This window comes from Mustela erminea, chromosome 21 (genome assembly GCF_009829155.1).
Source record: "Mustela erminea isolate mMusErm1 chromosome 21, mMusErm1.Pri, whole genome shotgun sequence".
NCBI lineage: Eukaryota > Metazoa > Chordata > Mammalia > Carnivora > Mustelidae > Mustela > Mustela erminea.
This window is the reverse complement of record NC_045634.1, coordinates 22,386,221-22,412,845: the sequence shown is the minus strand read 5'-3', so window position 1 is coordinate 22,412,845 and position 26,625 is coordinate 22,386,221. Positions and strand designations below refer to the sequence as shown.

General features: G+C 36.1%; 1 protein-coding gene across 2 annotated transcripts; it reads right to left on the bottom strand.

The window, feature by feature from the left end:
- Positions 1-938: 938 nt before the first annotated feature.
- Positions 939-26,625, bottom strand: ERI1 (exoribonuclease 1). Of its 2 annotated transcripts, XM_032329100.1 has the most exons (8): positions 26,349-26,435; positions 23,946-24,158; positions 21,784-21,962; positions 18,265-18,475; positions 14,403-14,486; positions 12,972-13,081; positions 10,865-10,979; positions 939-1,694 (listed from the first exon to the last, which is right to left on the bottom strand). In XM_032329100.1, the coding sequence occupies exons 3-8, from the start codon at positions 21,915-21,917 to the stop codon at positions 1,452-1,454; spliced, it is 897 nt and encodes a 298-aa protein (XP_032184991.1). In that variant the 5' UTR covers positions 21,918-21,962; positions 23,946-24,158; positions 26,349-26,435; the 3' UTR covers positions 939-1,451. The 2 variants fall into 2 exon arrangements, with proteins under 2 accessions (XP_032184991.1, XP_032184990.1); XM_032329099.1 differs by lacking the exon at positions 23,946-24,158 and having other exon boundaries at positions 26,349-26,625.

Sequence of the window (26,625 nt, the reverse complement as noted above, 5' to 3'; positions counted from 1 at the left end):
AAGGAAATTCTTTGAAACTTAACAGCAATACTTTACAGTATATTTTATGGTGCTATTTAGGATTCACAAAAATCTCAGCATACATCCATTTCACCCCCGAAAGTTTACTGCATAAATATAAAACATCTAGATTTCCATGTTTTACTATAATCCATATCAGTTTGTGTAAGGGCATCACATCCCTTGTGCCTTCTGTTATCCACTTGTTAGTCTTTATTCTTATTCTACAACTACCGCTCAAAGGCAAAATTCATTCTTTTTACAGCACTGGGGAGAGAATTCCCAGACCAAGAAAAATGCCTCCATTTTTCCTATGCACCAGGGTTGGAAGCCTCTATAAAAGTCATTTAGTAAAAATGTAAATCATTAAAGTAGCATCACAACTACTAATAGAAAGGAAAAGAGAAGAGGCAAATCGTTCATGAAAGCTATAGGGGGAAATTCAATTCAGAAAATGTTTTTAGCATCTAGGTAAGAGTTTTGCTTTTTCAACTCCATAAACCCACTTATGTTTTTAAAATTAGTTAAGAATTAACTATCAAGATTTAGTGGTCACTCACTATGTAAAATCAACCTTTAATAAAAACATTAGATGTTTAAAAGCATTATTTGACTTTATTAACCTTACTCATAATGTTGAATACAAATGCAAAATTAAGTGGCGACCCTATTCTTAGTCTATATCAAAGCACGGTCTCTTAGATTTAAGAATTAGGGTAGATGTATGTCACAAGAGGGAGGGGAATCAAAAAATAAAGTCCAAAGAACCCCAGTGATATGTTTATGTATGATAAAGTCTGAGCTACAGCCCTTATATTCCTTTAAATGGTATTTTCTTCTGACTTTCCATTAACCTCATCAGTAACTGACTTCTTAACAAGACCCTATAATCTACCCAAGTCTTCCAACTACAAATTGAAAAGAAATGTAGGCAGATATGTGTACCAAGTACTTTATGAAATTCACCATGCACAGCTGAACTTCACATACAGAATTCAAAAGTCAAAAGGACTGTGATAGTCTTAAAACCCAAAGCCTAGATAAGGCTTTCCAATCTTTCCTGCACTGTAAGAAATGACTTGATCTAATGATGTTAATGTAGAAATACATTATATATCTTAACATCAGTAAGATACTACATTCAAGGAGAGCGCCAGTAAGCCTTTGCATTTTAAAACCAAAAGGAACACGTCTTGGACACCTTAAATTAAAAAAGTCAATTCTAAGCAGGAACTGTTACTGTGTAACAAATACTGCTCATATCAAAAGTGCTGGTGACAAAAAATTCAATATGCCCTCCCCACAGAATCTGTTCACACACATTTATATATAACTGTAGTAAGACTGTAAATATTGCACCACAGGACTAATTCAATGAGTATTCACCTGCTACCCCTTTGTAGCAACTCCAGTTAGAGTGAATGATCTGTGGGCAAAGGGCAAAAATGCTGTTATTTTCTAGAATGCGGCATTTGTGGAGCTGGAGTGCCCTCTATTGGTAACGAAGAAGACACACTCATTAGCTGTCCTGCGTGCATTTTCTCATTAATTCGGAGTTCACATCCATCTTGAAGCATTCGAACTGCTATTCGGGCAATGTTCTTAGAGTCGTCAAGACCACTGTGAGGCCGCCCATCATAATCCATTCCTAGCTTTTCAAGCATTATTGTCAATTTGGTTTGGCTTCTAGGAACCTGGAAAATAAACAACTTAGTAAATAATTCTTTAGTTTTCTGTAAGCCATTGTGAAAAATAAGAAAATAAAAATTAATGGTAACAGCTAAAGTTAGGTAAAGGGCAAGTACTCTTGGTCAAATGAAGCAAATAAATAATTTAAACCTTCAGAACTTTAAAAAAATTCTCAAGTTATAAATGAAAATACATATAAATCGGTAGAATCCTCAAGACATCTAAAGGGTTTGCAGGTCTGTAATTTGAAAAATCACATTTATGAAAGGAAATGTACTGTTCTGGATATCTAAGTTGAAGCTCTACCATTTTTTTTTAAAGTAGGTTCCCCACCCAGTGTGGAGCCTAACACGGTGCTTGAACTCACAACCCTGAGATCAAGACCTGAACCAAGATCAAGAGTCAGACACTCAGCGAAGTGAGCCACCCAAGCACCCCAAAGCTCTACCATTTTAATCCAAACATTCTTTTCCATGGTATTTTACTATAATGTATTACAGTGTATAATACATATACATATACATAATACATATACACATATGGTGTATAATGTATTGACAGATTCCTTAGACAGATACACCAAAAAACAAACTACAGCCTTTCTATGACTAAAGATAATGAAGATCCAGCATGAAAGAAATTATCATGTGGTGTTCTTCAACCTATTTAAACACCGGCTCCAATTTGGTAAATGTAAAAATCTCACTCCCCAAATTCCAATATGCCCCTCCACTTTCGAGAACCACTATTCTATCAACTGTACATGTTAAGTTTTACATTCTGTAGTTTGTATAGCTATATGTCACCTATACACTTTAGGGTCTTGGTTTCTTCATCTGTAAAATAAGACTAACAGTTATACTCTTTATTCACTGGGTTATTGGGAGAATCACAAAGCAAATGATATAAAAGCACCATGATAAAAATTAATAATTATCCTAAACTGTAATACCATAATGCATTCTGGTCCTTTCATTAAGTATCACCTAGAAAAATGTACTTTTCCAACATGTTGGACAACTTAGGTCAATTGGACTATTCCTAGACACACACAACCTACCAAGACTGAATGCTGAAGAAAACAAAACCTGAACAGACCTACAGTAAGTAAAGAGGACTGAACTGGTAATCAAAAACCTCCCAACAAATAGAAGCCCAGAACTTGATGGCTTCGATGGTGAATTCTACAAAAACATTTAAATAAGTCTTAACACTAATCCTTCTCAAACTCTTGCAAAAAACTGAAGACAAAGAAACATTTCCTAAATCATTTGATAAGCTTGGCATTATCCTGATATCGAGGTCAAAGACACTACAAGAAAACTTGAGACCATTATCCCTTAAAAATATTGGCATAAAAATCCTCAACAATACTAGCAAACCAAATTCAGCAGCATATTAGATGAATTATACACCACGACCAAGTGCGATCTATTCTTGGAAAGTAAGGATGGTTCAACATACAAAGAATAATCAATGTAACAAACCATATTAACAGAATGAAGGAAGAAACACATGATCACCTCAAATGATGCAGAAAGCCATTTGACAAGATTAAACATTTTTTCATAAGATACTCAACAAACAAGGAATAGAAAAAAACTACCTCAAAATAATAAAGTCCATTTTTAAAAAAATTTAGAGTGAACATCATATTCAATGGTAAGAAGGCTGAAAGCTTTTCCTCTAGGATCAGGAACAAAATAGGGATGCTCACTTTTACCACTTCCATTCAAAATAACATCAGAAATTCTAACCAGAACAAGTAGGCATGAAAAAAAAATAAAAGATCTGAATCGGAAAGGAAGAAGTAAAGTGATCTTTGTTGGCAGCTATCATGATCTCATATGCAGAAAGTCCTGAAGATTCCACCAAAAAATTGTCAGAACTAATAAGCAAAGACAGCAAAGTCACAGGATACAAAATCAACACAGAAAAATCAGGTGCATTTCTATAAACTAACAATGTAGAATCCAAAAAGGAAATTAAGAAAACAATTCCATTTCAGTAACCCAAAAAAAAAAAAAAAAAAAAAAAAAAAAAATAACCAAAGATGTGAAAGACTTGTACATCAAAAACTAAAAAGTGTTGCTGAAAGAAATTAAAGACAGTATAAATAAATGGGAAGACATCTGTGTTCATAAATTGAAAGATTTAATATTGTTCAGCTATCAATCTAACATAATCTACAAATTCAAAACAATCACTAATAAAACATTAACTCAAAATGGATCAAAACCTAAACCTAAGTCCAAACTATAAAAGTCTTAGAAGAAAACCTACAGGAGAAGTTTTCATGACACTGGATTTGGCAATGGTTTCTTGGATATAACACCAAAAGCAGAGGCAACAAAAGAAAAACCAGATAAACTGGACTTCATGAAAATTTAAAACTTTTGTATCTCAAAGGGCACACTATCAACAGAGAAAAGCAGCCAACAGAATGGAAGAAAATATTTGGAAGTCATAGATCTGAAAAAGGATTAATATCCAGAATATATAAAGAATTCCTGGGTGCCTGAATAGCTCAGTTGGTTAAGCATCTGCCTTCAGCTCAGGTCATGACGCCAAGGGTCCTGGGATTGAGTCCTGGCCTTAGGTTCAGTGCTTGGTGGGCAGTCTTTTTCTCCCTCTCCCTCTACACTGCCAGTGCTCATGCTTGCTCTCTCAAATAAAATCTTTAAAAAAAAGGATTCCTAAAACTCAACGATAATAGTTTTAAAAAAAAACAAAAAACTACTTGATTTCAAACTGGTCAAAGGACTTGAACAGACATATCTCCAGATATGTACAACTAGCCAATAAGTTCACAAAAAACTGCTCAACATTACTCATCATTCTGGAAGTATAAATTTATACCATAATGAGATACCACTCCAAACCCATTAAATGGCTATTATTTTAAAAAAAAGGGCAAGAAAATGGAAACTAAGTGTTGGCAAGGATGCAGAGAAACTGGAACCCTTGTGCATTGCTGGTGAGAATGTAAAATGGTGCTGCAGCTGTGACATGGAAGTTCCTCAAAAAATTAAACACAGAACTACCATATGATCCAATTCCACTTCTGGGTATGTACCCAAAGAACTGAAAGCAGGGACTCAGTTATTTGCACACCCACATTCACTGGAGCATTATTTACAACAGCCGAAAGGTGGAAGAACCCAAGTGTCTACAGAAGATGAAGGGATAAACAAAATGGGATATAAATCTAATGAAATATTATTCCACCTTCAAAAGGAAGGAGCTTCTCAAACAATGGAATTATTATTTAGCTTTACAAAGGAAGGAAATTCTGACACATGCTACCACATGTCTGAATCTTGAAGACACTATGCTAAGTGAAATATGCCAGGAACAAAAGGACAATATACTGTATGATTCCAGTTACATGAGATACCTAGAATGGTACAATTCAGAGACAGAAAGCAGAATGGTGGTTACCAGGGGCCAAAGGAAGGGGGAACAGAGAGTCACTTTTTAAAAGGTATAGTTTCAGGTTTGGAAGATGAAAAAGCCCTGGAAACGAATGGCGGTGATGGTTCCATGACAGTATGAATGTTCTTTCTGACACTGAACTGTGTACTTAATGGCTAAATGGTAAATTTGTTATGCATATTTTACCACAAAATGAATCAGAGTTAACATGAAAAGTCCTGGACAGTGCCAGCAAAGTGATTAACTCTGTTAAACAAAGACCAATTCACTCAATCATGTCTAAAATTTAATAGCTGTGTGAAAACCTGGATAAAGAACACATAAACTTCACACTTCCTCTGGCCTGGCAAGGAAAAGTTCCCGGCAAGATGCCTGACTTGAAAAGTGAATGGTAGGAAAACAGTAGGCCAAAATTTGCGGAGTGGTTTGAAGAAGGGCTACAAAAACTAGCCTAGACATTTTCATTACATAAACCAATTGAAGAAATCTCTAGAAGACCCTGTAGAAAACATTTAACTTCCAGTGACAAGATTCTTGGATTTTGAAGAAAATTAAGTCTTTGGAAAAATCACATTGCAAAAAATAATAATAATAATAATCTGAAATGTTCACACTTTTGCTTGGGCTTGGCAGTGAGAAAGTTATTTGCAAGTCTCAAGACCTACTGAAAGCCATCTGGAAAAACTGTAGAAAATTAGTATTTTTCTTCCCATTGAACACAGAGTACAGCTAGGTTAAAAAAATAATAATAAATAAATAAACTTTCTCAAAATCTGCTCGGCCACATAACCTGACTCTGAAAAGAGCTTTGTAATGTAGAGTCTGATCATACTGTAGAGATGAGATTTACTCATCTGCCTTTAGAATAGCTGCAATTTCTGCAAAAGAAGAGGGTCTAGTCACTCACAGAAAAGCAATGAACATTTTTCCATAGCTTTCAACCTTTTGTATGTGTAAATAAGCCTCTTATTTAACAAGATGAAGAGCACAGGCAGAAGTTGTCTGTTTTCAGTGGAAAACGAAATCCATTGAGACCTTACCTCAAATCCAACCCAGAACTGAGTATTTGTACAGGAAAATAAAAAGACAAAAACAAATAACAAAAACAAACATAGCTTTCACCTCCCCAAAGCATATTTCATTCTTTACTTATACTTCAAAAATGACATTTTAATGCATATACAGAACTACTAAAGAAATAAACATGTTTGTATAATTTTGTAAATGCTGAACCTACATTTGAGTATGATAATGCCATAGATAAGTAAGTTTATTTCCTAAAATCTGGTATAAAATTGCATCTGTAACCTGTATTTTTATTCATATTGTTTCAGCTTACTTACAGAAAAATCAAACCCACTGTAAGTTTAGGCCAGCTATTAAAGAGAAAAGTATTATGCTTGCCCTGTAAGTTTCTTAAACTTATGAAAAGGATAGAGATAATTTCAAACGTAATGATCTATCTCCACTCCCAAGAAAGAGTGGGTAAAAAGTCATTTATATCTATAGTTTTAAAAAGGAGAAAGAATACTTTGTACATACTGAAGACTATACACTGGTAGCATCCTATACAGAAAAAAATTGTGTTAAGACTTTTAGGCCTACTTAAATCAGGAAAACAAAACAAAACAAAAGAAGGCAACATTTAAAAAAAAAAAAAGGTTACATTTCCTCAACTTCCACTAACTGGCATTAAAGTTGATAACCATCATGAATACAGGAAAACCATATAGAACGAGCATCCTATCCCTTCTGAGCAGAGAGACCCTGCTTCTCCCTCTGCCTGCCGCTCCCTTTGCTTGTGCACTCTTGCTCACTCTCTCTCTCAGGCAAATAAATAAATATAATCTTTAAAAAAGAAAAAAGAAAAGAGCAGCCTAATAAATTGGTCAACATAAATAGATCCACCAAAAAAAAATACTATATTCAAAAGAGCACTTGACAATGTTATTGTCTTACTATATATCTACAACTTTCTGAACACTCCATGTATTGTGATGTATTGTGAGCTGTGGATGTTTTTATGCAGACTTAAAAATTATTTTATGGCTTTATTAATTATTAGTAATTATCCTTAAAATAAATAGAGTTAAAGGTTTGAGAAAGACACCCTAATGTAAGAATGCATTGTTGCCTGGGAGGTATAGTAAAAAAAAAAAAAAAAAAAAAGCAAACCTAAAGATGACTGAGCCCCTACAATTTACATGAAACACAGAGGATATGGGGCACCTGCATGGCTTAGTCTTAAAGCATCTGCCTTTGGCTCAGGTCATGATCTCAGGGTCCTGGGACTGAGCCCCACATCGGGCTTCCTGCTTGGCGGGAAGCCTGCCTCTCCCTCTCCCACTCCCCTGCTTGTGTTCCCACTCTTGTTGTGTCTCTGTCAAATAAATAAAATCTTAAAAAAAAGAAAGAAAGAAAGAAAGTAGAGGCATCTGAATTAATATCACAGGATACAATTAGCAAAATCCAGACTGGGAAAATGGAAAAATGGCTCCATTTCTTTCTTTCTTTCTTTTAAAGATTTTATTTATTTGTCAGACAGAGAGAGAGAGAGAGCACACATGCAGGGGGGAGTGGCAGGCAGAGGAAGATGCATGCTCCCTGCTGAGCAACGATCCCCCTCCCCAACTTTGTGGGATTTGATCACAGGACCTTGGGATCAGAACCTGAACCAAAGGCAGACACCTAACCGACCGAGCCACCCAGGCATCCCAAAATGGCTCCATTTCTTAAAAAAATAATAATATTAAATTGCTAGAGAAAAAAACGAGGTGGAAAACAAATTTAGAGATTAAAAAACTTAAAAGAGACATGTCAACCAACTTTAAATGTGTGGACCTTATTCGGATCCGGATTCAAATCACAAAAGGTAAAAGGAAAAAAAAAGAGGTGAAGGGAATTAAGAGGTATAAACCCCAGTTATAAAAAAAGGCAGGGGAATAAAAAGTACAGCAATACAGTCAATAATAACTGTAACAATATATGCTAGCAAACGGTAACACATTGTGGTGAGCACGGCATAATGTAACAGAATTGTCCAATCACTATGTTGTACGCCTGAAACTAATAAATGTCAACTACACGTCAATTTTTAAAATTAACTAATTAAATTAAATTTTAAAAGAAAGCTATAACCACTTGATGATATTAAGGAATTATGGTTGATTATTTTCTAAGTGTGATAATGGTGTGATGGTTATGTTTTTAAAAACGGTTCCTTGTTTTTTGGAGCTACATAATGAAATGTTTACAAATCAAAGGAAATAACATTTGAGGAGTGCCTGGGTGGCTCAGTGGGTTGGCCTCTGCCTTCGGCTCAGGTCATGATCTCAGGGTCCCGGGATCAAGCCCTGGGTTGGACAGACTCTCTGCTAGGTGGGGAGCCTGCTTTCCCCTCTCTTTCCGCCTGCCTCTCTGCCCACTTGTGATCTCTGTCTGTCACATAAATAAAATCTTAAAAAAAAAAAAAAAAAAGGAAGTAACATTTGAGATTGGCTTCAAAAGAGTAAGGAAAGGGAAAAGTGGGTAGAGATGCAGATGAAACAAGGCTGACCATGAGCTTATACCTATTAAAACTGGCTTGTTAAAACTGGGTCATGAGGGCTTGTTACACCTGTCAACTTTTGCATATATTTGTAATTATCCATAACAGATTTTTTTTTTTAAGATCACAAAATAAGTGAAAAGATAAATTCACAAAAAAGGAAAAAAAAATTACCAAATATAATCAAAAGACTATTATCCAAGATAAATATCTATAAACAATCACAAATTATAATCTACAATTACAAAAGGACAGGCCACCCAATATTTTAAAATGGGAAGACTTAAACAGGGACTTCACAAAATAAATTCGAAAGACTAAGAACCATAAGAAAACAAGCTCAGGCTCCAAGTCATGAGTAATTAGGCAAATGCAAATTAGACCCTTAATGAGATGGCATCCCACATTCACCAGATATATAAACATTTAAAATGTCTGGCAATACCAGATGCTGGCAAAGATGTGGAGCAATTTTAAGTTCATCCACTCTTCTGGGGAGAGTACAAATCAGAAAACTATTTTTGCATTACCTAATAGCAATGATGCACATATCCTATGAATAAGCAATTCTACTAGTAGGCTTATACCCTGGAGCAATGAGTGCACAAAGGTGCCAGAAGACATGTGCAGGAATGTTTATAACAATGCTGTACCTAAAAGTCCCCAAAATGGTCAAAGCAGGACAGATAAATAAACTACTATGTATTCACACAATGAAATTCTCCACAGCAATAAAATAAACTAAGTATAGCTACATACACAACATCAACAAATCTCAAACATAATCTTGCAAAAAAAAAGCAAAATGAACAATATAGCCAATACAATGTTAATTATACCATGTTCAAAAAGAAGCAAAAGTAAACTACATAGTATAAGATATAGTATAAGATAGACACATAAATATTAAAGCTTTAAGGAAAAACAAGAAAATGATTTCCATGGAAGTGTGAACTATATGCGGGGGGGGGGGCGGGGGTGGAGGGCTCTGGGAGAAAGGAAAGGAATTAAGAGAGTGGAACTTACAAGGGATTTCACTTTAAAACAATCAAACTCCACTTTTCTGTATGTATATTTCTCAGCTTTAAAAAAAAATGGGAAAATTACAAAAAATGTTTTTAAGGGACAGTACCTTTTCTCATGAAATTACTTTAGGATGTGCTTCACCAAGATGAGGGTGTAAAAGAAGATGACACAAAGTCTAAAACATGACAGAGAAGCAAGGAAAGAATCTCTTAGGATGACTTTAGAAGAAGCCTGAAGAACAAATAGTTCAGATTAGAACAGAATTAAAAGCTATAGGAAGGTAGCCTCCAAGGAAAAAGGAAAAGGAAAAAAGGAAGGAAGGAAGGAAAAAAGAAAAGAAAAAGAAAGAAAGGACAAAGAAAGGAAACAGATCACTGAGTGTTTTGAATACGGAGAATGATTTCCAGATTGAATGGAAAGTAACAGGACAAGAAAACAACTGAAGGCGCTTATAAAAATCTTGGGAAAAGTGGTGAACACTCTCCATTGCTACAACAACGTAAGCACTGATAATGATTTGCTTATACCGATAATGTAACTAATTAAGAAGACACGCAGAGGGGAGGACATGCAGGTATGATGGCTTTCATACAGAGCTAAATATCATCTTCCATTGTAAGACTCCATATATAACTCAAACTGAAAATTCAAGAAATAGGATAAACATATCATTTAGAAGTATGAAGGTAAATACTGGAAGAAATAGCTACAAAAGTTCAAAGTGTTTGCCTCAGGAGGGTAAGGAGAATAAGGACCAGTACTGGGGAAGGCCGTAGTGGATGAAGGCCATTTTTCATAAGCTTTGTAGTACTACTTTAAAAATTTACACTACACTTATGTATTAACTTTGATAAAATTAAAGTTCAGTGGGGAGCATTTGTTCCACAAACAATTCACATACTGAATACCCCCACAATTTCAAGCCTCTCTTAAAGATCATGTACTTAAAGTTAACCTATTCAAATAATGGTAACGGATTAAAAGAAAAATAACTCAACTTCCTAAATTCATATAATCATCCTGGTGTTTGTATTATAAAAACTTAGAACTAAAATATATGGCCTTTTCCTGTGAAAAGCACCTAGTAAATCACAACTTACCATAAAAGCAAAATGTAATAAATTTATCATTAAGAGTAGTACAATCAATAATATAGAGAAATTTTACCTTGTAAAAGTTTCCATACGACTTTCGAATATTGATCCACTTTTTAGCAAAAGGAGGATATTTGAGCCTGCTTAGCCGGCACTGAATGTTCAGGAACTTACTCATATCCCACGAACTTGTAAAATCAAAAACAGGGGTAGAAAAATGATAAAATAAATGCTCTACTGTTCTAAGTCATTCTAATTGTTTTTTATTTACATGTCACCTTTCTGATATTCACACACATCAACAAGCTTACAAAATTAACCTACTTCCAAAATACTAATTCAAAAATAAACAACAAAGGAAAGTAGAAGTCAGGTATATCAAACTTTTTTTCATAAACAAATCTTACTAGGCTAATCATGATCACTTGCATGGTTCTGATTACTTGGGCAGACCTCTATCTTGTTAATTATTTTTTCACAATCCTAAAATAACACTGCTAAGCTTACTTTTAATGCTAGATATATTGTATTAGGAAGTTTTTTGAGGGTATGCTTTGAAACAAAATAAAAAAACAAATGAACAAAATATTTGAAAGATGAAAGTAGCTGGTATTAAATGGTGAGAATACAATTTGCTCTGTTACAGCGTTATGTTTCTATAACACTAATCAACTTACATTGTTAAGTAGGAAAATACTGATTGTATCATATGGAAATCATGTTGGTTCATACATGGTTTTTTCCTAGGGAAGGGAGGTGACACAACAGCCGTACAAATTATAACCTTCAGCAGGAAAGAAAAAAGTTCTCAATTCAGCTGCTATAGTGCTGAGAGTACTTTCAGGTCTATTTTTTAAAAAATTTAAAAATGAGTGCTTGTTCCCAAGATCCTACTGCTTCTGTGCATTTAAAATATCCTCTGAGGTAACTTCTCTGAACTCTGAGCTGTCCAAATTATTTCTGGAGGTATGAGCTATGTCCCAGAATGTGATGAATCACACATACATAATTTATAGAATCACACATACTGTGTTATGACAGAAACACCTATATACCTGACTAGGAACATTGTTCATTCACATTTAAAATCAACAGATTTCCAAAGAGGTCCTCTGGTTTTACCAGATTTCTATTTTTAAACACAATTATAATGTGACTACACTCAATGCTTTTTCCTATGTAAGGGTCACTAAACTGCAAGTGATGTAAGAGATTTAAGTGACATCTCAGTTTTAGTGTATAAATCTGTCCAGTTTGAAAGAGAAGTTGATCGGGACTTCCTTCTCCAATCTTAACAGCATCCTGGTATAGGAGTTGCCCTGGCACAGTGCCTGTAATCCTCGTTTCAATCCTCCCGATCTTTCCTCTAAGCTTTCCATCGAATGAATGCTTCTGAGCACACGTTCTGAGTCCAGACTATAGGAAGCGTTACGGAAGACAATCAAGTAGCAGAAGCTCTTACTCTGAAAGGATTTTTAATCTCCCTGCAAACAAGTCTTACATAAAGTTTAGATATCAGAATACTTAGATGACAGCACAAATGGCTCAGATATACAGACTATAAGACATCAAAAAAAAAAAAAAAAAGATCAGTGTGAGTTGTAGTATGTGGAGTAAAACAAAAGAAGGGCTTTGAATAATAACACAGTAGTAGGAAAGGAAGAGAGCCTTCCAGTAGAGAGGAGAGCATAAGTATGTGCACAGAAAAAGGATACACCACGTGATTCATGGCCAGCATGCACAGAGTGGACAAGAAAGGCAGGTGGATCAGGCTACCCAGGTGGGTGGGTTAGCTGAGAGAACGCTGAAAGCCAGACTGAAGAGTTTGGACTTCTTTGAGCAAGGAAGCGTCACGATAAAAACTGACTTTAGTAAAGTCATTTTAGTTTTACATACTAATATTTACTTTTCCCTAGACTTTAGTTCTGGATTAAACTATTATCATTCTTTCCCTCCTCTTTTTTTGATCCTTAGGATGCAAAGCTTAAGTAGAAAAAAGAAAACAACACAAAGCTGAAGTGGAAATAAGAATGTGAAAGAAAAAATACAGTCTCTTGTGGGAGACCCCAGAATTATCAGAAAAATTTTTTTGTGTTAATTCTAAAAGTTAAATGGATATGAACATCTTTCATCTTTTAAAAAAAAAGTAGATAAAAAAGATAATTTTCCTAAATACTCACCCATCTGTCAATATGCAATATTTATACTTTGTTCCTAATTCCTTCAATTTCATCCAGTCAATTACTTTTTTTAGTACCTGAGGGAAGGTATCAGCTCTGTCTACCTGATCCTGAGGATATAAAAGTAAAATTTATAAAAATAAGAGTAGCTACATGTAGTCCTGCAAATACCCAAACAGAAACGTCGAAAGGAAAACGAAGAGAAAGTCTTATCTATGATATTTTAAACACTACATGATTTCCTTAGCTGAGGTCCACCTAACATTTCATTTTTAAAATAATAAAAACTTGTTCCCAGCCAGGCATTAGGGACGCTTTCAACTGAAGTATATAATCCTCCCAAAATTAAGATCTGAGGTCATCCCCGGTGTTTCTTTTCTTTCTTTCTTTCTTTTTTTTTTTTTAAGATCTCAATCCAGTGGCTTACTATTTCTCCAGAGTGGAAAAAAGGGAAATCTCCCTGCTAAAAGCCATGGCCCACTAACTGGTCTCCCTATCTAAAAGCTCAGATCTTTCCGCAGCAGATGACACACCTCTGCCAGACTGAACTTCCTAACTTGATCCATCACTTCCATACTTAAAATCCTCCAAACATCCCCCAAGGCTTTCAGGATAAGACACATGGACTCTTCATGGTGTGGCCTCCCTCTGCCTACCATTTTATTTTCAACCACTTTCTTACCAGCCCGTACACAGCAGAGCGATCGGTAGTGTACACCCGAAATGCCTCGCTATGTTTTCCTGCCCACTGACCTACCATGATTCAGCCCAAGTTCACTAACTTGAGAAGTCTGACACTAGCCAGCTCTCTATTTCCTCTGCCATCAGATACCCGTAATACCCAGATAAAACACTGACTTGTCAGTCTTCCTAACCATATTGTCACCACTGGTTTAGTGTGTCTGTCCTCCTGATTATAAATTGTTGAGTGAGCCAAGGAGATTGACTTGACCACCTCTGTATCCCCAGTATCCTGGCAACTACCGTAGTAGGCACTGAAATACTTGTTGAGTGAATGAGTAAATGAATAAAGGAATCAAATTAATGAACAAAGACCAATTAGAATACAATAAAAAGTCAGAGACTTAAAAAAAAACATTAAACTATGTATCCAGTCAGGTTATAAAGAGATACATTTCCAAACTTCCCCTCCAAATCCATCAAGGTAACACTTGGTTTACTAATGATCTAAATAAATACAACCTTTAGTTTCATCACTACAAGTCCTTAAGAGGAAAGGCTGAGAAAGATTTTACCAGGTATAAAATTTGCTTTTCTACTTTTTTAACAGTATAATCTGAAAAATCTTTACCAAGTAAGGAAAGTACCATATTAATTTGTTTACAATAATAATGATTTTTTAAACTATGAAATAAAACCTAATTTCAGAACTTCTTCCAAACTCTAGAAAAAGGAACATAGAATTAGAACCTGAGTAATTCCAGTTAGGTTGATGCAGAAATCAGAAAGTTGTGTGTTAATCTCTGGTCTCACATACTGCTGGAATGTATCTTCCTACAAGGGAAGAACAAGGAGAACAAGTTAAAGTATTTTCTAGGACTTCAGAAACAGGACACAAAATACATGAAACATTAAGCTATAGAAGACTATAATTTCATAGGTGCTCATGGTATAGCCCTTTCTAGAATTTTAACATTTTAAGGATAATTCTCTGGTCCCAAAGCACTTTAATTTTAATTACTTCATAGTTTAAAAAAATTTTAAGAGTGGCACCTGGCTGGCTCAGTCGTTAAGCATCCAACTCTTGGTTTCACCTCAGGTCGTGATTTCAAGCGTCATGAGATCCAGCCCCAAGTGGGGCTCCGTTCTCAGTGAAGAGTTTGCTAGAGATTCTCTCCCTCTGCCCCTCTCCCCACTCACATGCGCACACACATTCTCTCTCTCTCAAATAAATAAATCTTCAAAAAATAAAAAAAATTTAAGATGGGGTGCCTGGGTGGCTCAGTTGTTAAGCAACTGACTTGTCATTTCAGCTCAGGTCATGGTCGCATGGGTCGTGGGACTGAGCCCCATATCAGGCTCTACACTGAGCATGGAGCCTGCTGGAGATCCTCTCCTCCTGCCCCTCCCCCACTTGTGTGTGCACATGGGTGCTCTCTCTATCTAAAATAAATATATCTCAAAAAAAATTTTAAGATAAGGCAAGTGTCTAAAAGCAAGTCTTCAAACCAAAGGTTAAATATTTTCTTGAGGAGCAAAATGTTGATAATTTTGCTCATAATATTTGAAATCGTAAAGCTTAATAATGCAACCTCAACTTCAAGTTACAGCTTTTTAAATAATAATAAATTCTTTGAGGACATGCCAATCTTTGGTTATAGAAAATTAGCTCTAGATTACTATTCTCTCATTTTCTCTTGACTACTCCTTATTTTTATATTGATTCTAATAAACTGAATACTGAATAGTCAAAATTAAACATGAGATGGAGTAGTTTAAAGGATGATAATATTATATTTCTGTAGCAACTTTAACCTCTTCGAGAAGCCTTCACGCTTGCCTTCCCATCTTACAACCACGACAACTCTATGAACTCGTAGGCCAGTATTATCACCAAGCTCCTATCTCAAAGTGCGAATTTTCCTCTCACCTAATACTGCCTCCCTAAACTAGAACATGCTAAGTCACTTGTTAAAACTTAATGACAATTTCAAAGCCTAAAGGCAGCAATCATTAATACCAGGTAGATGCAGAGAAAAAGACAAAGAATATTTTTTGTGACAGAAAATTAAAAAAATTAAGAGAAGTAAATGTTTTATTTCCCAATAATAAATTCTTTCTTCACACAAGTGTATGAAGCCAATGAGTTATAAAGATTATTATTATAAAAGAGCAAAATTAAAGAACAAAGAATGTTTGAACTTCAAAAGTCAGATGCTCTTTATTTACCAAACACGCTACAGAAGGAAAAATTTTACTTAATTGAATTTCATAGATAAATGGAAGCTTTATCTTTTTAAGTATCAATATTTTTATGATTTTCAATGAAAACCTTTCAAAAAGATGCTGCAACTTCCCTTACCAATACAGGCAGGTAATATTAAACACACTATTAATAAAACTTTAGTCAGTATTTAACCCTTTTTTCAGAATGATATAGAGAAGAACTATGCACTTGTTGACCAAATATTTAGCAATAACTTAAGTAAATTACATAGTAAATTAACAGGTGATAAGGGCTATTAAACATTAAAGTAGAACAGGTAAATGGGATCAGAAAAATGGGGGGGCAGGTTCAGCTACACTATTAAATAGGTCATCACCTTTATGCAGAAGGTGAGAACTAAGAAAGGCCTGGAAGGAAGAGAGGGAGGGAGGAACTAGCAGCAAGACCTCTGGAGGAAAGGAATTAGAACTAAAGCCCTGGAAGGTGAGGGGGTAGAACAGGCCTGGCATTTCTGAGAAATAGCAAGCAGGTCAATATGGCATGATCAGAGGTAAGGAGAAGATAGCTCATGTTAAGGGAAATGACTTTTACTGAGTTAAATGGAAAGCCACTAAAGGTTTTTTTTTTTTTTTAAAAGATTTTATTTATTTATTTGACAGAGAGAGATCACAAGTAGGCAGAGAGGCAGGCAGAGAGAGAGAGGAGGAAGCAGGCTCCCTGCCGAGCAGAGAGCCCGATGCGGGACTCGATCCCAGGACCCTGAGATCATGACCTGAGCCTAAGGCAGCGGCTTAACCCACTGAGCCACCCAGGCACCCGGCACTAAAGGTTTTAAGCAGAGAGAGGAAATGATTTGACTTTTTTAGGATCACTCTAGCCACTATATTGAGAATTGGCTGTAGGAGGCATGGAAGGAAACCGAGACCAGTTTGAGGGTGAATGCAGTAAATCCAGACAAGAAATTATGGGGGCTCAGACTACAGTCACACCACTGCAGTTAAGTGGCTGGGGTCTGTATTATTCTGAAGGCAGAGCAAACGGGAGTTGCTGTTGGTCTGGACGTATGATGGGAGAGAAACAGGAGTCAAGGATGATTCCTCGGTTTTGAACTGAGTAACACTGGAGACAAATCAAGAGAATGAGGGGTACCGATAGTCACTTGCAAAAAATGTTTCAAGGAAAGAGTGGTCTCTTACACCAGGACTTAGGTAGAGATCCAAGATGACACTAATGAGTGATTTTAATGGAGTGATGGGATTGAAGACTGGATTTAAGAGAGAATGAGAGGAAACAGACAGCAGTAGGTACCTTTTTCAAAGAACAAACGAATACGGTAGCTGGCAGGGAAGTGGCACAGAGTGAAAGCTTTTCATGGTGTGAAAAGTAACAGGTCTGTATGTGATGGGAACAATACAGTAGAAAGCAATAAATCATTACTGTCTAAATGAGAGAAAAGAATTGCAATAGCAATGTCCTTGAGTAAGAAAGAGAAAGCAAAATCTGGTTGAGTTATACAAGATTATTACCTTCACAGCTGTCATTTTTCCTTTTAATTTATTGACTTTAATCTTCTTTGGACAAGAAAATTAAATTAATAGTCTGATTATAACTAAGAGGCTCTGAACAACACTATGAAAAAGATCTATGCATTTTAATACATAAGCCTTTTTATACTTGCTCCCAACGTGTTGGTGCCAACTGGGGAACAGCACAGAAGTAACTTCTGGATGGATGAGATGCTGATACAACATTGCTCAGATTTTACACGGCAAAGAGTAGTATCTGGGGAATTCCTGCTGACTTCCTGAACTAACACTGCAGTGACAGCAAGTACGTAAAGCACATACATTATAGGTCTTGAGGCCAAGGTTTAGGAGTGTCATTGCACCCTAGACTTCTCACTAGAAAGATGGCCAGTTCTAAGTTGAAAGGTGATTTCCGTAATTTGCCATTTTTAGAGATCACAGCATACAGTCATCTATAGCACCGGTTCTCAACCCAGACTGCATGTCAACTAAGAAGTTTAAAAACATGCTGATATGAGGGGTTCCACCACAGGACAACTAAATCAGAACCTCTGGGATGAGGGCCAGGCATTTCCCCCCACTCCCTAGGAGATTCTGACGGCCAGCCAAGAATGTGTTCCAAGCAAACGGGGAAAAAAAACACTATAATTTTAGCTATTAGAAAAGGAGAGAAGTAGCCTCTGAAATTATTTCATTACAGCTTTTCTATCAATCAAGCTGATACAAAGTACACAAGAGCAAACAGCCCACTTTAGAATTCTCATTCTAGCTTTAAAATAGCAAATGAGATGCCTGCTCTACTGAGAACCCCAGGAGAGTTGCTGCTAAGAATAAAACTGAAATACAACAATTCACTTACTATTTCTAAGGTATGGGTATTCAGTAAAACCACAGGAAATTCAATTATTTCATGTATAAATTCAGGTGGGTTGCCCTCTTCACAAGTGGCTTCGAAATCAATGATACAAATGTAGTCGTAGTAGCTGTCAGCACAACTGCCCTCTTTCAACATGAGCTTCTGCTTCTTGTAATAGTTTTTCAGCCTTTTCTTTAGCACATCCTTTACTCCTCTAAGGAAAGAAGAAGAAAATAAACTCTCAGGTGAATTTTACAATCACGAATCTGAAGTCTTATCTGCTGGCACTGTGTAGAACACTGGCAGTTGCAGCACAATTTAGCAAACATTAGCTAAAATAAATGTAAAGAAAGCAAGACTTAAGGCTAAATTAGCAAAGAATTAAAATCAAATGTAATACAGCATCAGTATTTTCCTTCCCAAGTAACTTTTCATTTTTGTAGTACATAAGAGCTTTCTCCTATTCTAGTATTTCAAACCATAAGCCTTGTTAGCATACACCACCTACAAAGCCGCATTGCCTTATACACCAAGATGATATACACATTACAAAAACTGAAATTAATGTTGAACTATTCTATGGGCCAAAACACATATTTCAGAATAAGAACATTCAGGTATATGGAACATTTATGTTGTCTCATACCTTTCTTTTGGCTTTTATAGGTTAAAAAACTAAGATATTCATATGAATATGAAAGCTCTATGAGCCTAGTATGTAAAGTTGAATGTCTATTAGCTACTTAACTAGGAAAACTCATTTAGAAGATATCCTAGTATAAACCACTTCTAGAAGAACTTTGTCATACCTTGTAGGTTCTTAACTGGAAGTAGGTTTCATCATGTACCATGAGTAGAATTTAATTCAGGAAATTATAGGTATTTTTAAAATATATGTCTCACAATTGGTGGGTGGAGAAAGGGTTGCTCTAAATAGATAACAATGGTTGGTAATTGCGGTCATGTTCTTCAAACTATATATACTAAAAATTAAAAGCCATGACCGGTGCTGACTTGTTTCAGTGTTACTTGTTAGAGTCCTTATATTAACAGCTCATATATACAAAATGGCAGTAAAAATAAGCAGATCTAAATTGCAACTAGTGCATAACAACAACTCGGGAATTTTGGTCACATCACTGATTAGTGACTATTAAAAAAAATTTTAAGCTTTTATTTTCCTTTCTAAACTACCAATGAAAAGGAATCCTATTCATGAGAATACTGACGACCAAGTGCTTTAAGGCAAAATGGTTTAATATGTTTATTTGCTTGAGATTTTCTAAATTACCAAAATCTAGGAGGGAAATCCCTTAAGCCCCTTCATATTAAGGTACTGTGAGTGACCTCTGTGTCATGGGGCAGCTCTGGATTCCTTCGTCTTAATTTCTCTTTCTTTCTTGGAGAAGCTGCACTTACTTTAAGGGGTGCCCGCAAACCTAATGGCAACAGGAACAATAACCAGGTGCTCCAGGGAGAGACTTGTCGCCTTTAATACCTCCTTTGCCATCCACATCCAAATAATCACCACTTTTGCCAATTCTAACTCAGAAAAGAATTCAGAATCTGCTTCTCCTGAATTGTCTCTGGTGTGGCTCCCATGAGCTCCCTTCCCTAGACTCTGTCAAATGCTTCTAACGCCACAACCCTCCTTTTCATTCTTTACCCCACTTTGAGAACTATCCACTAACGCCACTTTCCTGCTATAATACCCTGAGTGGCTCCCTTGTGCTTATACGTTAAACAGACTTCGGCATACAGTTCCTTCACAATTTGCCTACATCCTATCATTTCTGTATCATCTTCAGATGCTCCCACTCCCCACGGTACATCGAACACTACAGACAAAACACTGCATGAGCCACTGTCTAATATGTGATACACTTTCTTGTTTTGTAACTTTGGTCATACAACAGCTGATGAAAAAGCAAGATTATTTAGCAGAAAACATACCTACAGAAATTAGTTTTGAGTTCCTTCTGCCTCAACTACCCTCCATTCCTTTTCTGTATGGCCTATCAATTCAATCATCACTCCTGAATTCCTAAGACAGACTCTCTTCTTTATTTGCATGCTGTGCTTGGCCAGACCTCCAACACAGCACTGGTCACACTGTCCTGTGATTGTCTGTGCGTGTTCCCAAAAGACTGTCTGCTTTCCAAAGTGGGGAACATACATATCCATTTTACTTTTATAACTTTAATGCCCAGTGCAGTGCTTAGAAATCAGTAAATGCTAGTTGAATAAATGTACAGACATATAATTAGATCTCTAACTGCCATGCAAGGTCACAAGTAAGCAAGTGATCTTCACTTCTGGAAACGACAAAAATTTTGCTCAGAAAATTTTCACAAACTATATCTTCATCATAGAGTCAGGGGGAAATGAAGTAAAATCTCTCTTCACAAGTTATATGTAGACAATCTAAAAGGGAAAAAAGTACATGTGTGTTCTTTTGAAAAGTAGTGAAGCTCTATTTCAAAGCAAAGAAGAGGAATCTTGCCTAAAAGAGAAAAAGGATACAGGGGGACCCAGAAACAATAACTTTTATTGCATGCAATAAAAAATAACATTTACTGCATGCAGTCAATTTTTTTTATCAATGCCTGACAACTGAATTGTCCATCAAAAATAAGCATGCTTTTCTGGATTCCAAAGCTCATTCTTACCTCATGCCCCAAGTTGAAATAAAGTGATTCAATTTGCAAAAAATTACTAAAAACTGAGTATAGGGGGCATCTGGGTGGCTCAGTGGGTTAAGTCTCTGCCTCAGCTCAGGTCAGTTCTCAGGGTGCTGGGATCGAGCCCCACATTGGCTCTCTGGTCAGCAGGGAGCCTGTTTCCCCCTCTCTCTCTCTGCCTTTCTGCCTACTTGTGATATCTCTCTCTCTGTCAAATAAATAAATAAATCTTAAAAAAAAAAAAACTGAGTATGTATACATCTCACTGAACACACACACACACAGAATTTGCTAAGCTACATTATTTTCTCTTTTAATATACAGTTAAACATAGATATACCATCATTCTGCATACTTTCAGAAACTAAAACAGAAAAAAATATTTCCTGGTAAGTGATTTTTTCAAATTACCTAGTTTCAAAGAAACCCTCTTTATAAAAATAACACAAAATAATACACACACACACACACACACACACACACATACATCTCCAATCGCATTAATGAGATGTAATTAACCATCAATCAAATGAGTAACTAAAAAGATTTAAAATATATGTAGTAATAAGATAGCTACTCCTACACATTATTGGTAGATTGTCAAAATATTCAGACTTCAACTCAGCAATCTTAGTCTATCACCTAAGAGACTGTCAGAAGTAATCAGAGTTGCACATAAATATACTTTAAGAATATAAATTACAGCTGTTATCTGAATTGTTAATAATGACGATCTCTTTATGGTAGGATTATAGATGACTGTTAGTTTTTCAGTGTTCTCAAGATTTTCTACAGTGAACATGTACTACTTTTAAATTTTTAAAAAGTTATTTTTAATTACCTGGTTTCAAGCTTGAATTCTGAAAGTTTAGCTCTGAGTTCTTCCTTACTCATTCTATTAATGCATCCATTTGTAATAGCAATCTCTTTGTAAACTGGGTCACTGAAATCACTTGCACTGGAGGTAATGAACATAGACTCTTTTGTTTCTTGGCCATCGAATCTACATCGTTGCTTTTTCTACCAAAAAAAAAAAAAAAAGGTACAGCACATAATTAATACAAACAACTTAAAGATTCAAACTCCTTAGGCCTACTCATGCTACATGTGCAATGAAAAGTACACAGAAAGAAGAAAGACGTGTTTCCAATACAATTTACCCTGCTGTTCTAAGTCATGAGATATCTTAAAGGAAATGAAGCTAAGTAAAAATAGCACTGGTATTGGGAGCACTTCAAAACAGAGCCCTAGCTGACCATTTACTAGCAGCAAGACCTTGGATAGTTACTTATTAGCCTCTGATCTTCAGTTTCCTTATCCATAAAAGAAAGAATAATAATAATAATACTATTCCAAGTGACACTTGGCATTTGGTAATGGTAAACAGCATTTAAACAAGGTTATTATAGGGGTACCTGGGTAGCTCAGTCGGCTAAGCATCTGACTTCAGCTCCCCTGTGTCCTGCTCAGCAGGAGTCTGCTTGTCCCTCTTCCTCTGCCCCTCCCCCAGTAAGCTCTCTCTCTAATAAAGAAATAAAATCTTTAAAAACTGTTTTAAAATAAACAAGGTTATTATAAGGATTAAATGAGATTATGTATATCAGCTCCCAACACCATACCCACTGTGCAATTAATGGAAATTTTATTACCGTATCATAGACTATAGAACACAGCTTTTCACAAATGACAATCTACAATTTACAAACAAATTTTTTAAATGACCTTTTACAGCATTATGCATGTGTAAGTCAGTGACTTCCTGAGAATTTTTTTAAAAAGATTTTATTTGAGAGAGAGGGAGCATGAATGAACATGTGTGAGAAGGGTAGGGGCAGAGGGAGAGAGAGAATATCAAGCAAAGTCCTCCACTGAGCACAGAGCTTGATGCAGGGCTTGATTCCACAACCCTAAGATCATGACCTGAGCCAAAATCAAGAGTCTGACACTGAAGAGACTGAACCACACAGGTGCCCCCACAGAAATTTTTAACCTGACTTCATTTCACTAACTTAACAGAAATTGCCCAATATAAAAACAAAATGGGCTAGATAGAAATCTAGCTCAAAACTTCCTAGAACCCAAAGCAAAGGAGGAAATATATTCGGTTTCAAAACACACAATTTCTAAAATTCACATTGTACCAATTATTCAGAAGAACTACAGTTACTGTATCATAAATCCTCCCTCTTTCCTTAAATCAAAATCTTTGTATAAAAAAACATAACTATAATCACTCCACAGGTAGTACCAAATTATTAATATGTTAAGTAACAGAGTTCCATTTATAAGTTAATTATTTTCCAAATGCAATGTCACAAATATTAGGTATGTTTCAGAATTTCAAAAAGACTTTGGAACTTACCATTAATCTATTTTAAAATTTGTTAACTTAGTTATAATTTACCACATTGTCCCCACATGAACTTTAATAACAGATTAAGAAGGGATAGCCATGGTCAGGCCAAAGATCCTGACTTAGCACTAATCCTAATGGTCAGGAACTACTTCCCACTCAAAGTTCTCAATTTAGTATAACACACATTTACTAGAAATGCAATGCTTGGTATTATGCTAGATACTCAATAATTACTTCTATCTCGTCAGAGGAAGAGATCAGCAATCCCAATATCCGAATTGTCCATAAATAAGAGTAACTATATTGAAGTTCCCTGTTGACAAATTCTTTAAAAAGCTTTATTACACTGATCTTTGACTAAAGCTGAGGAAATAACTAGCTTTTGATAATATGTTAAATTTATAATACCTAGCTATTTTATCACTAGAATCTAATCAAGATAATTTATCTTGTGTCTTTAAATTTACATTAAATTTTAAACTTCATCTTCAGTCAGGTTAAAATTTAGGTCAACAGCGAGCTAACAGTTTGTCTACCAAAACAGAAGGCTCAGTCAATTTAAGCAAATTTACTCTTTGGCTAAGTCCTCTCTCTCTGATTTGCCTGCTTAATTCTTATCTAAGATTGTAGCTACAAAAATTACCTACAAAGAACACTAAGACCTCTTATAAATTTGCTATAAATCATGGTTTCCATAACAGAAGATCTGCTTCCTCTCCCAGATCCAACTCTGGCTCTTTCACCAACTCTGGCTCTTTCAGTGAAGCTCAGGGCATCGGAGTCCAGTTCTCAGTGATCAGTGCCTTCTCCCAAATTTAAGCTCTACACTAATGGTTTCCAAAGGTGCTGAAGTCAATCCACTAAGGAGCAGAAAGAAAATATTAAAAATCTCATCTGTATTATTAATCTACTAAAATGCATAATTAGTTTACTAAATAATAGACTGATACTAAATAATGCATGGATTGATATACTAAGTAATACATAGATTGATAATACATAGATTGATACTAAATAATATATAGATTGATACTCCCCAATGTCTATGTCCACCTGAAACACTTCACATAAAGTCCTGGACATACAATGAGGAAAGGGTGGACAGATTCCATAGTATGGGGAGGAATATTCACTTTCGGTGTTGTGGCATTCTGCAATTTTCCTGTATTCAAGTAAATGGCTGTATAATTTATATTATCCCAAATAAGAAGATATTTACATTATGGAAAATGATTATAAAAATCTTTTATACCAAAAAGAGGCTTACTATCTTGTCTTAAGTACTTAAAAATGTTTTTCGACTTCAAGTGACATATTTTCATTTAAAGGCAGGTATTCCAAAATTGCTGTCATTTTCTGTGATGAGAAAGGGATTAATAGTTTGAAATTCAGAAGATTCCTTTTAACAAACACAACTTGTTATTTCAACATGAAATAAAATATGTTTTAATAACAAGATAAAAAGAAACTTTTCTCTGTGGCAAGAACATTTTTAAAATAGTTATTTGGGGAATGTTTTCATTATTTTATTGCCCAAAACTGCATTACCCACAAAACAAACAAAAAAACTTCTGCAACTACACACACAAAAAAAGACCTTAGAAGTATAATTTAACTTGATTAAAATTCTTCCAAAAGAAGAGTTCTGATGAAATTGGAACCTACTTGCTTAAAAACATAAAAAATGCAACCCCTATTATTTTACAAAAACAATGGATATTAGGGATAATGAAAATGTACTTAGCTGAGTTCCAACAAAATGCTCTGAGATTGAAAAAAAAAAAAAAACTGTATCACCATTTATTAATGGTATCCAACAATAGGTTTTCAACAAATAGGAGTCACTAAAACCAATTTGGAAGATAGATCTAAGTTTTAAGTCGCTATATCTCAAAGTTTTAAGACTTTCAAATATAATGAAGTACAGTCAATATTTCTAAAGCAACTTACATGATGAAGATCTCAGATTGAAGAGGGAGGTGGGTGGAAAAGTGTTTCTTTAGAGAGAAGGGGCCTGGAAGGTCTCTTTGAAAGTAGTATCTTAAAGAGAATGCAGTAACTATGCAAAGATCCCAAAGAAGAGCATGCAGGGCAATGGGAAAATACAAAGATCCTTAATGAAAAAGACCATCCACCATAAAAAAACAAACAAACAAACAAACAAACAATGAAGCCAAGAGCTCTGAGAGCAAAAGGGAAGAACTGTGTGAGATGAATTCAGCACTGGGGGTCCGGAGCCAGGTCTTGCAGGACAGCAAACTGAAAACTTAGGAAGGGAAGAAACCCAGTCAGATTTATGTTATTAAGATCATTCTAGCCGCTATATGAAGACCTTAACCAGATCCAAGAGCGAGAACAAGGACGCCTCCTGCAAGTACCCATTCTAGGAAGTGCTCAAAATACATTCCTGAAATGAAATAACCAATTTTAGTATTATTTACAATCTGCAGCGCTGGTCAAACAATAATTTATTATCTCTGTCCAACAGGACGAATAAATAAGTTTGAAGGCCGTCTTCACAATTTTGCTCTGTAACTAAGATCTACCAATGATCTGTCAAAATCATTATGGAAAATAAGTCACACCATAGGTCGATATGAAATTGTAGCAAATGGGCAAAATCTCCAACTAACAGGGACAACCACCTTCTGTGAAGTCTGGGAGGCCAAGGGCTTCAGGTCTTAAGAAATGACATACCTAGAGCACAGGGTGCGCTTTTTAAAAACATAACCTATCAATTACCTCTAAGGGCTGGAGAGAATGACCACAGCGACAGCGCGCACAGAATATCAGAGCAGAATTCCCAGCAGAACTTATAAAAAACCCCAGTTCACACACTTCTCTTCTTGACTATTTCCTCACATCCCGAGGGTAATTCCGGCGAGAGGGGGCTCAGTGACAACCATGGTACCGGAGGTGGGGACAGGGAAAGCTGCCGGGGCTGGGGTGGAAGGGCACACAGGCTGAGGTTGCTGCGGGACACCCTCGAAGACAGGGACGCCGGCATATGGAAGGGCCGGACACCGACTGCCGGGCGCGGGCGGACTCACCTCAGGATTCGGATGCTGCGGCTCCTCCCCACACTCGGACCGGGGCGACTCCAGCCGCGCGGGAGCCACGGCCTCGCTGCTAGGCTGTTTGCTCCGCTCATGCTCCATGCCAGCTGTCACGTAAAAAGAGAGGGGCTGGAGCCCGACACTCGCTCACTCACTCTCACTCGGCCAAGCCCGAAAGCCTCGCCTTTCTCCGTTGAAAAATTACCGGGCTCGCGTTCCCGCGGCGGCGGCCACACAAACTCGAGCGGACACCTCCCACTTCCGGGAGCGT

Bases quoted from the DNA above. Each gene is read 5' to 3' on its own strand.
- ERI1 (XM_032329099.1), bottom strand. From the start codon at position 26,456: ATGGAGCATGAGCGGAGCAAACAGCCTAGCAGCGAGGCCGTGGCTCCC. The intron at 14,487-18,264 runs GTAAGTGAATTG...CTTCCCTTGTAG, and splicing joins ATACCCATACCTTAGAAATA to GAAGATACATTCCAGCAGTA. The intron at 1,695-10,864 runs GTAAAATTTCTC...TTTATTTTCCAG, and splicing joins CGTATGGAAACTTTTACAAG to GTTCCTAGAAGCCAAACCAA.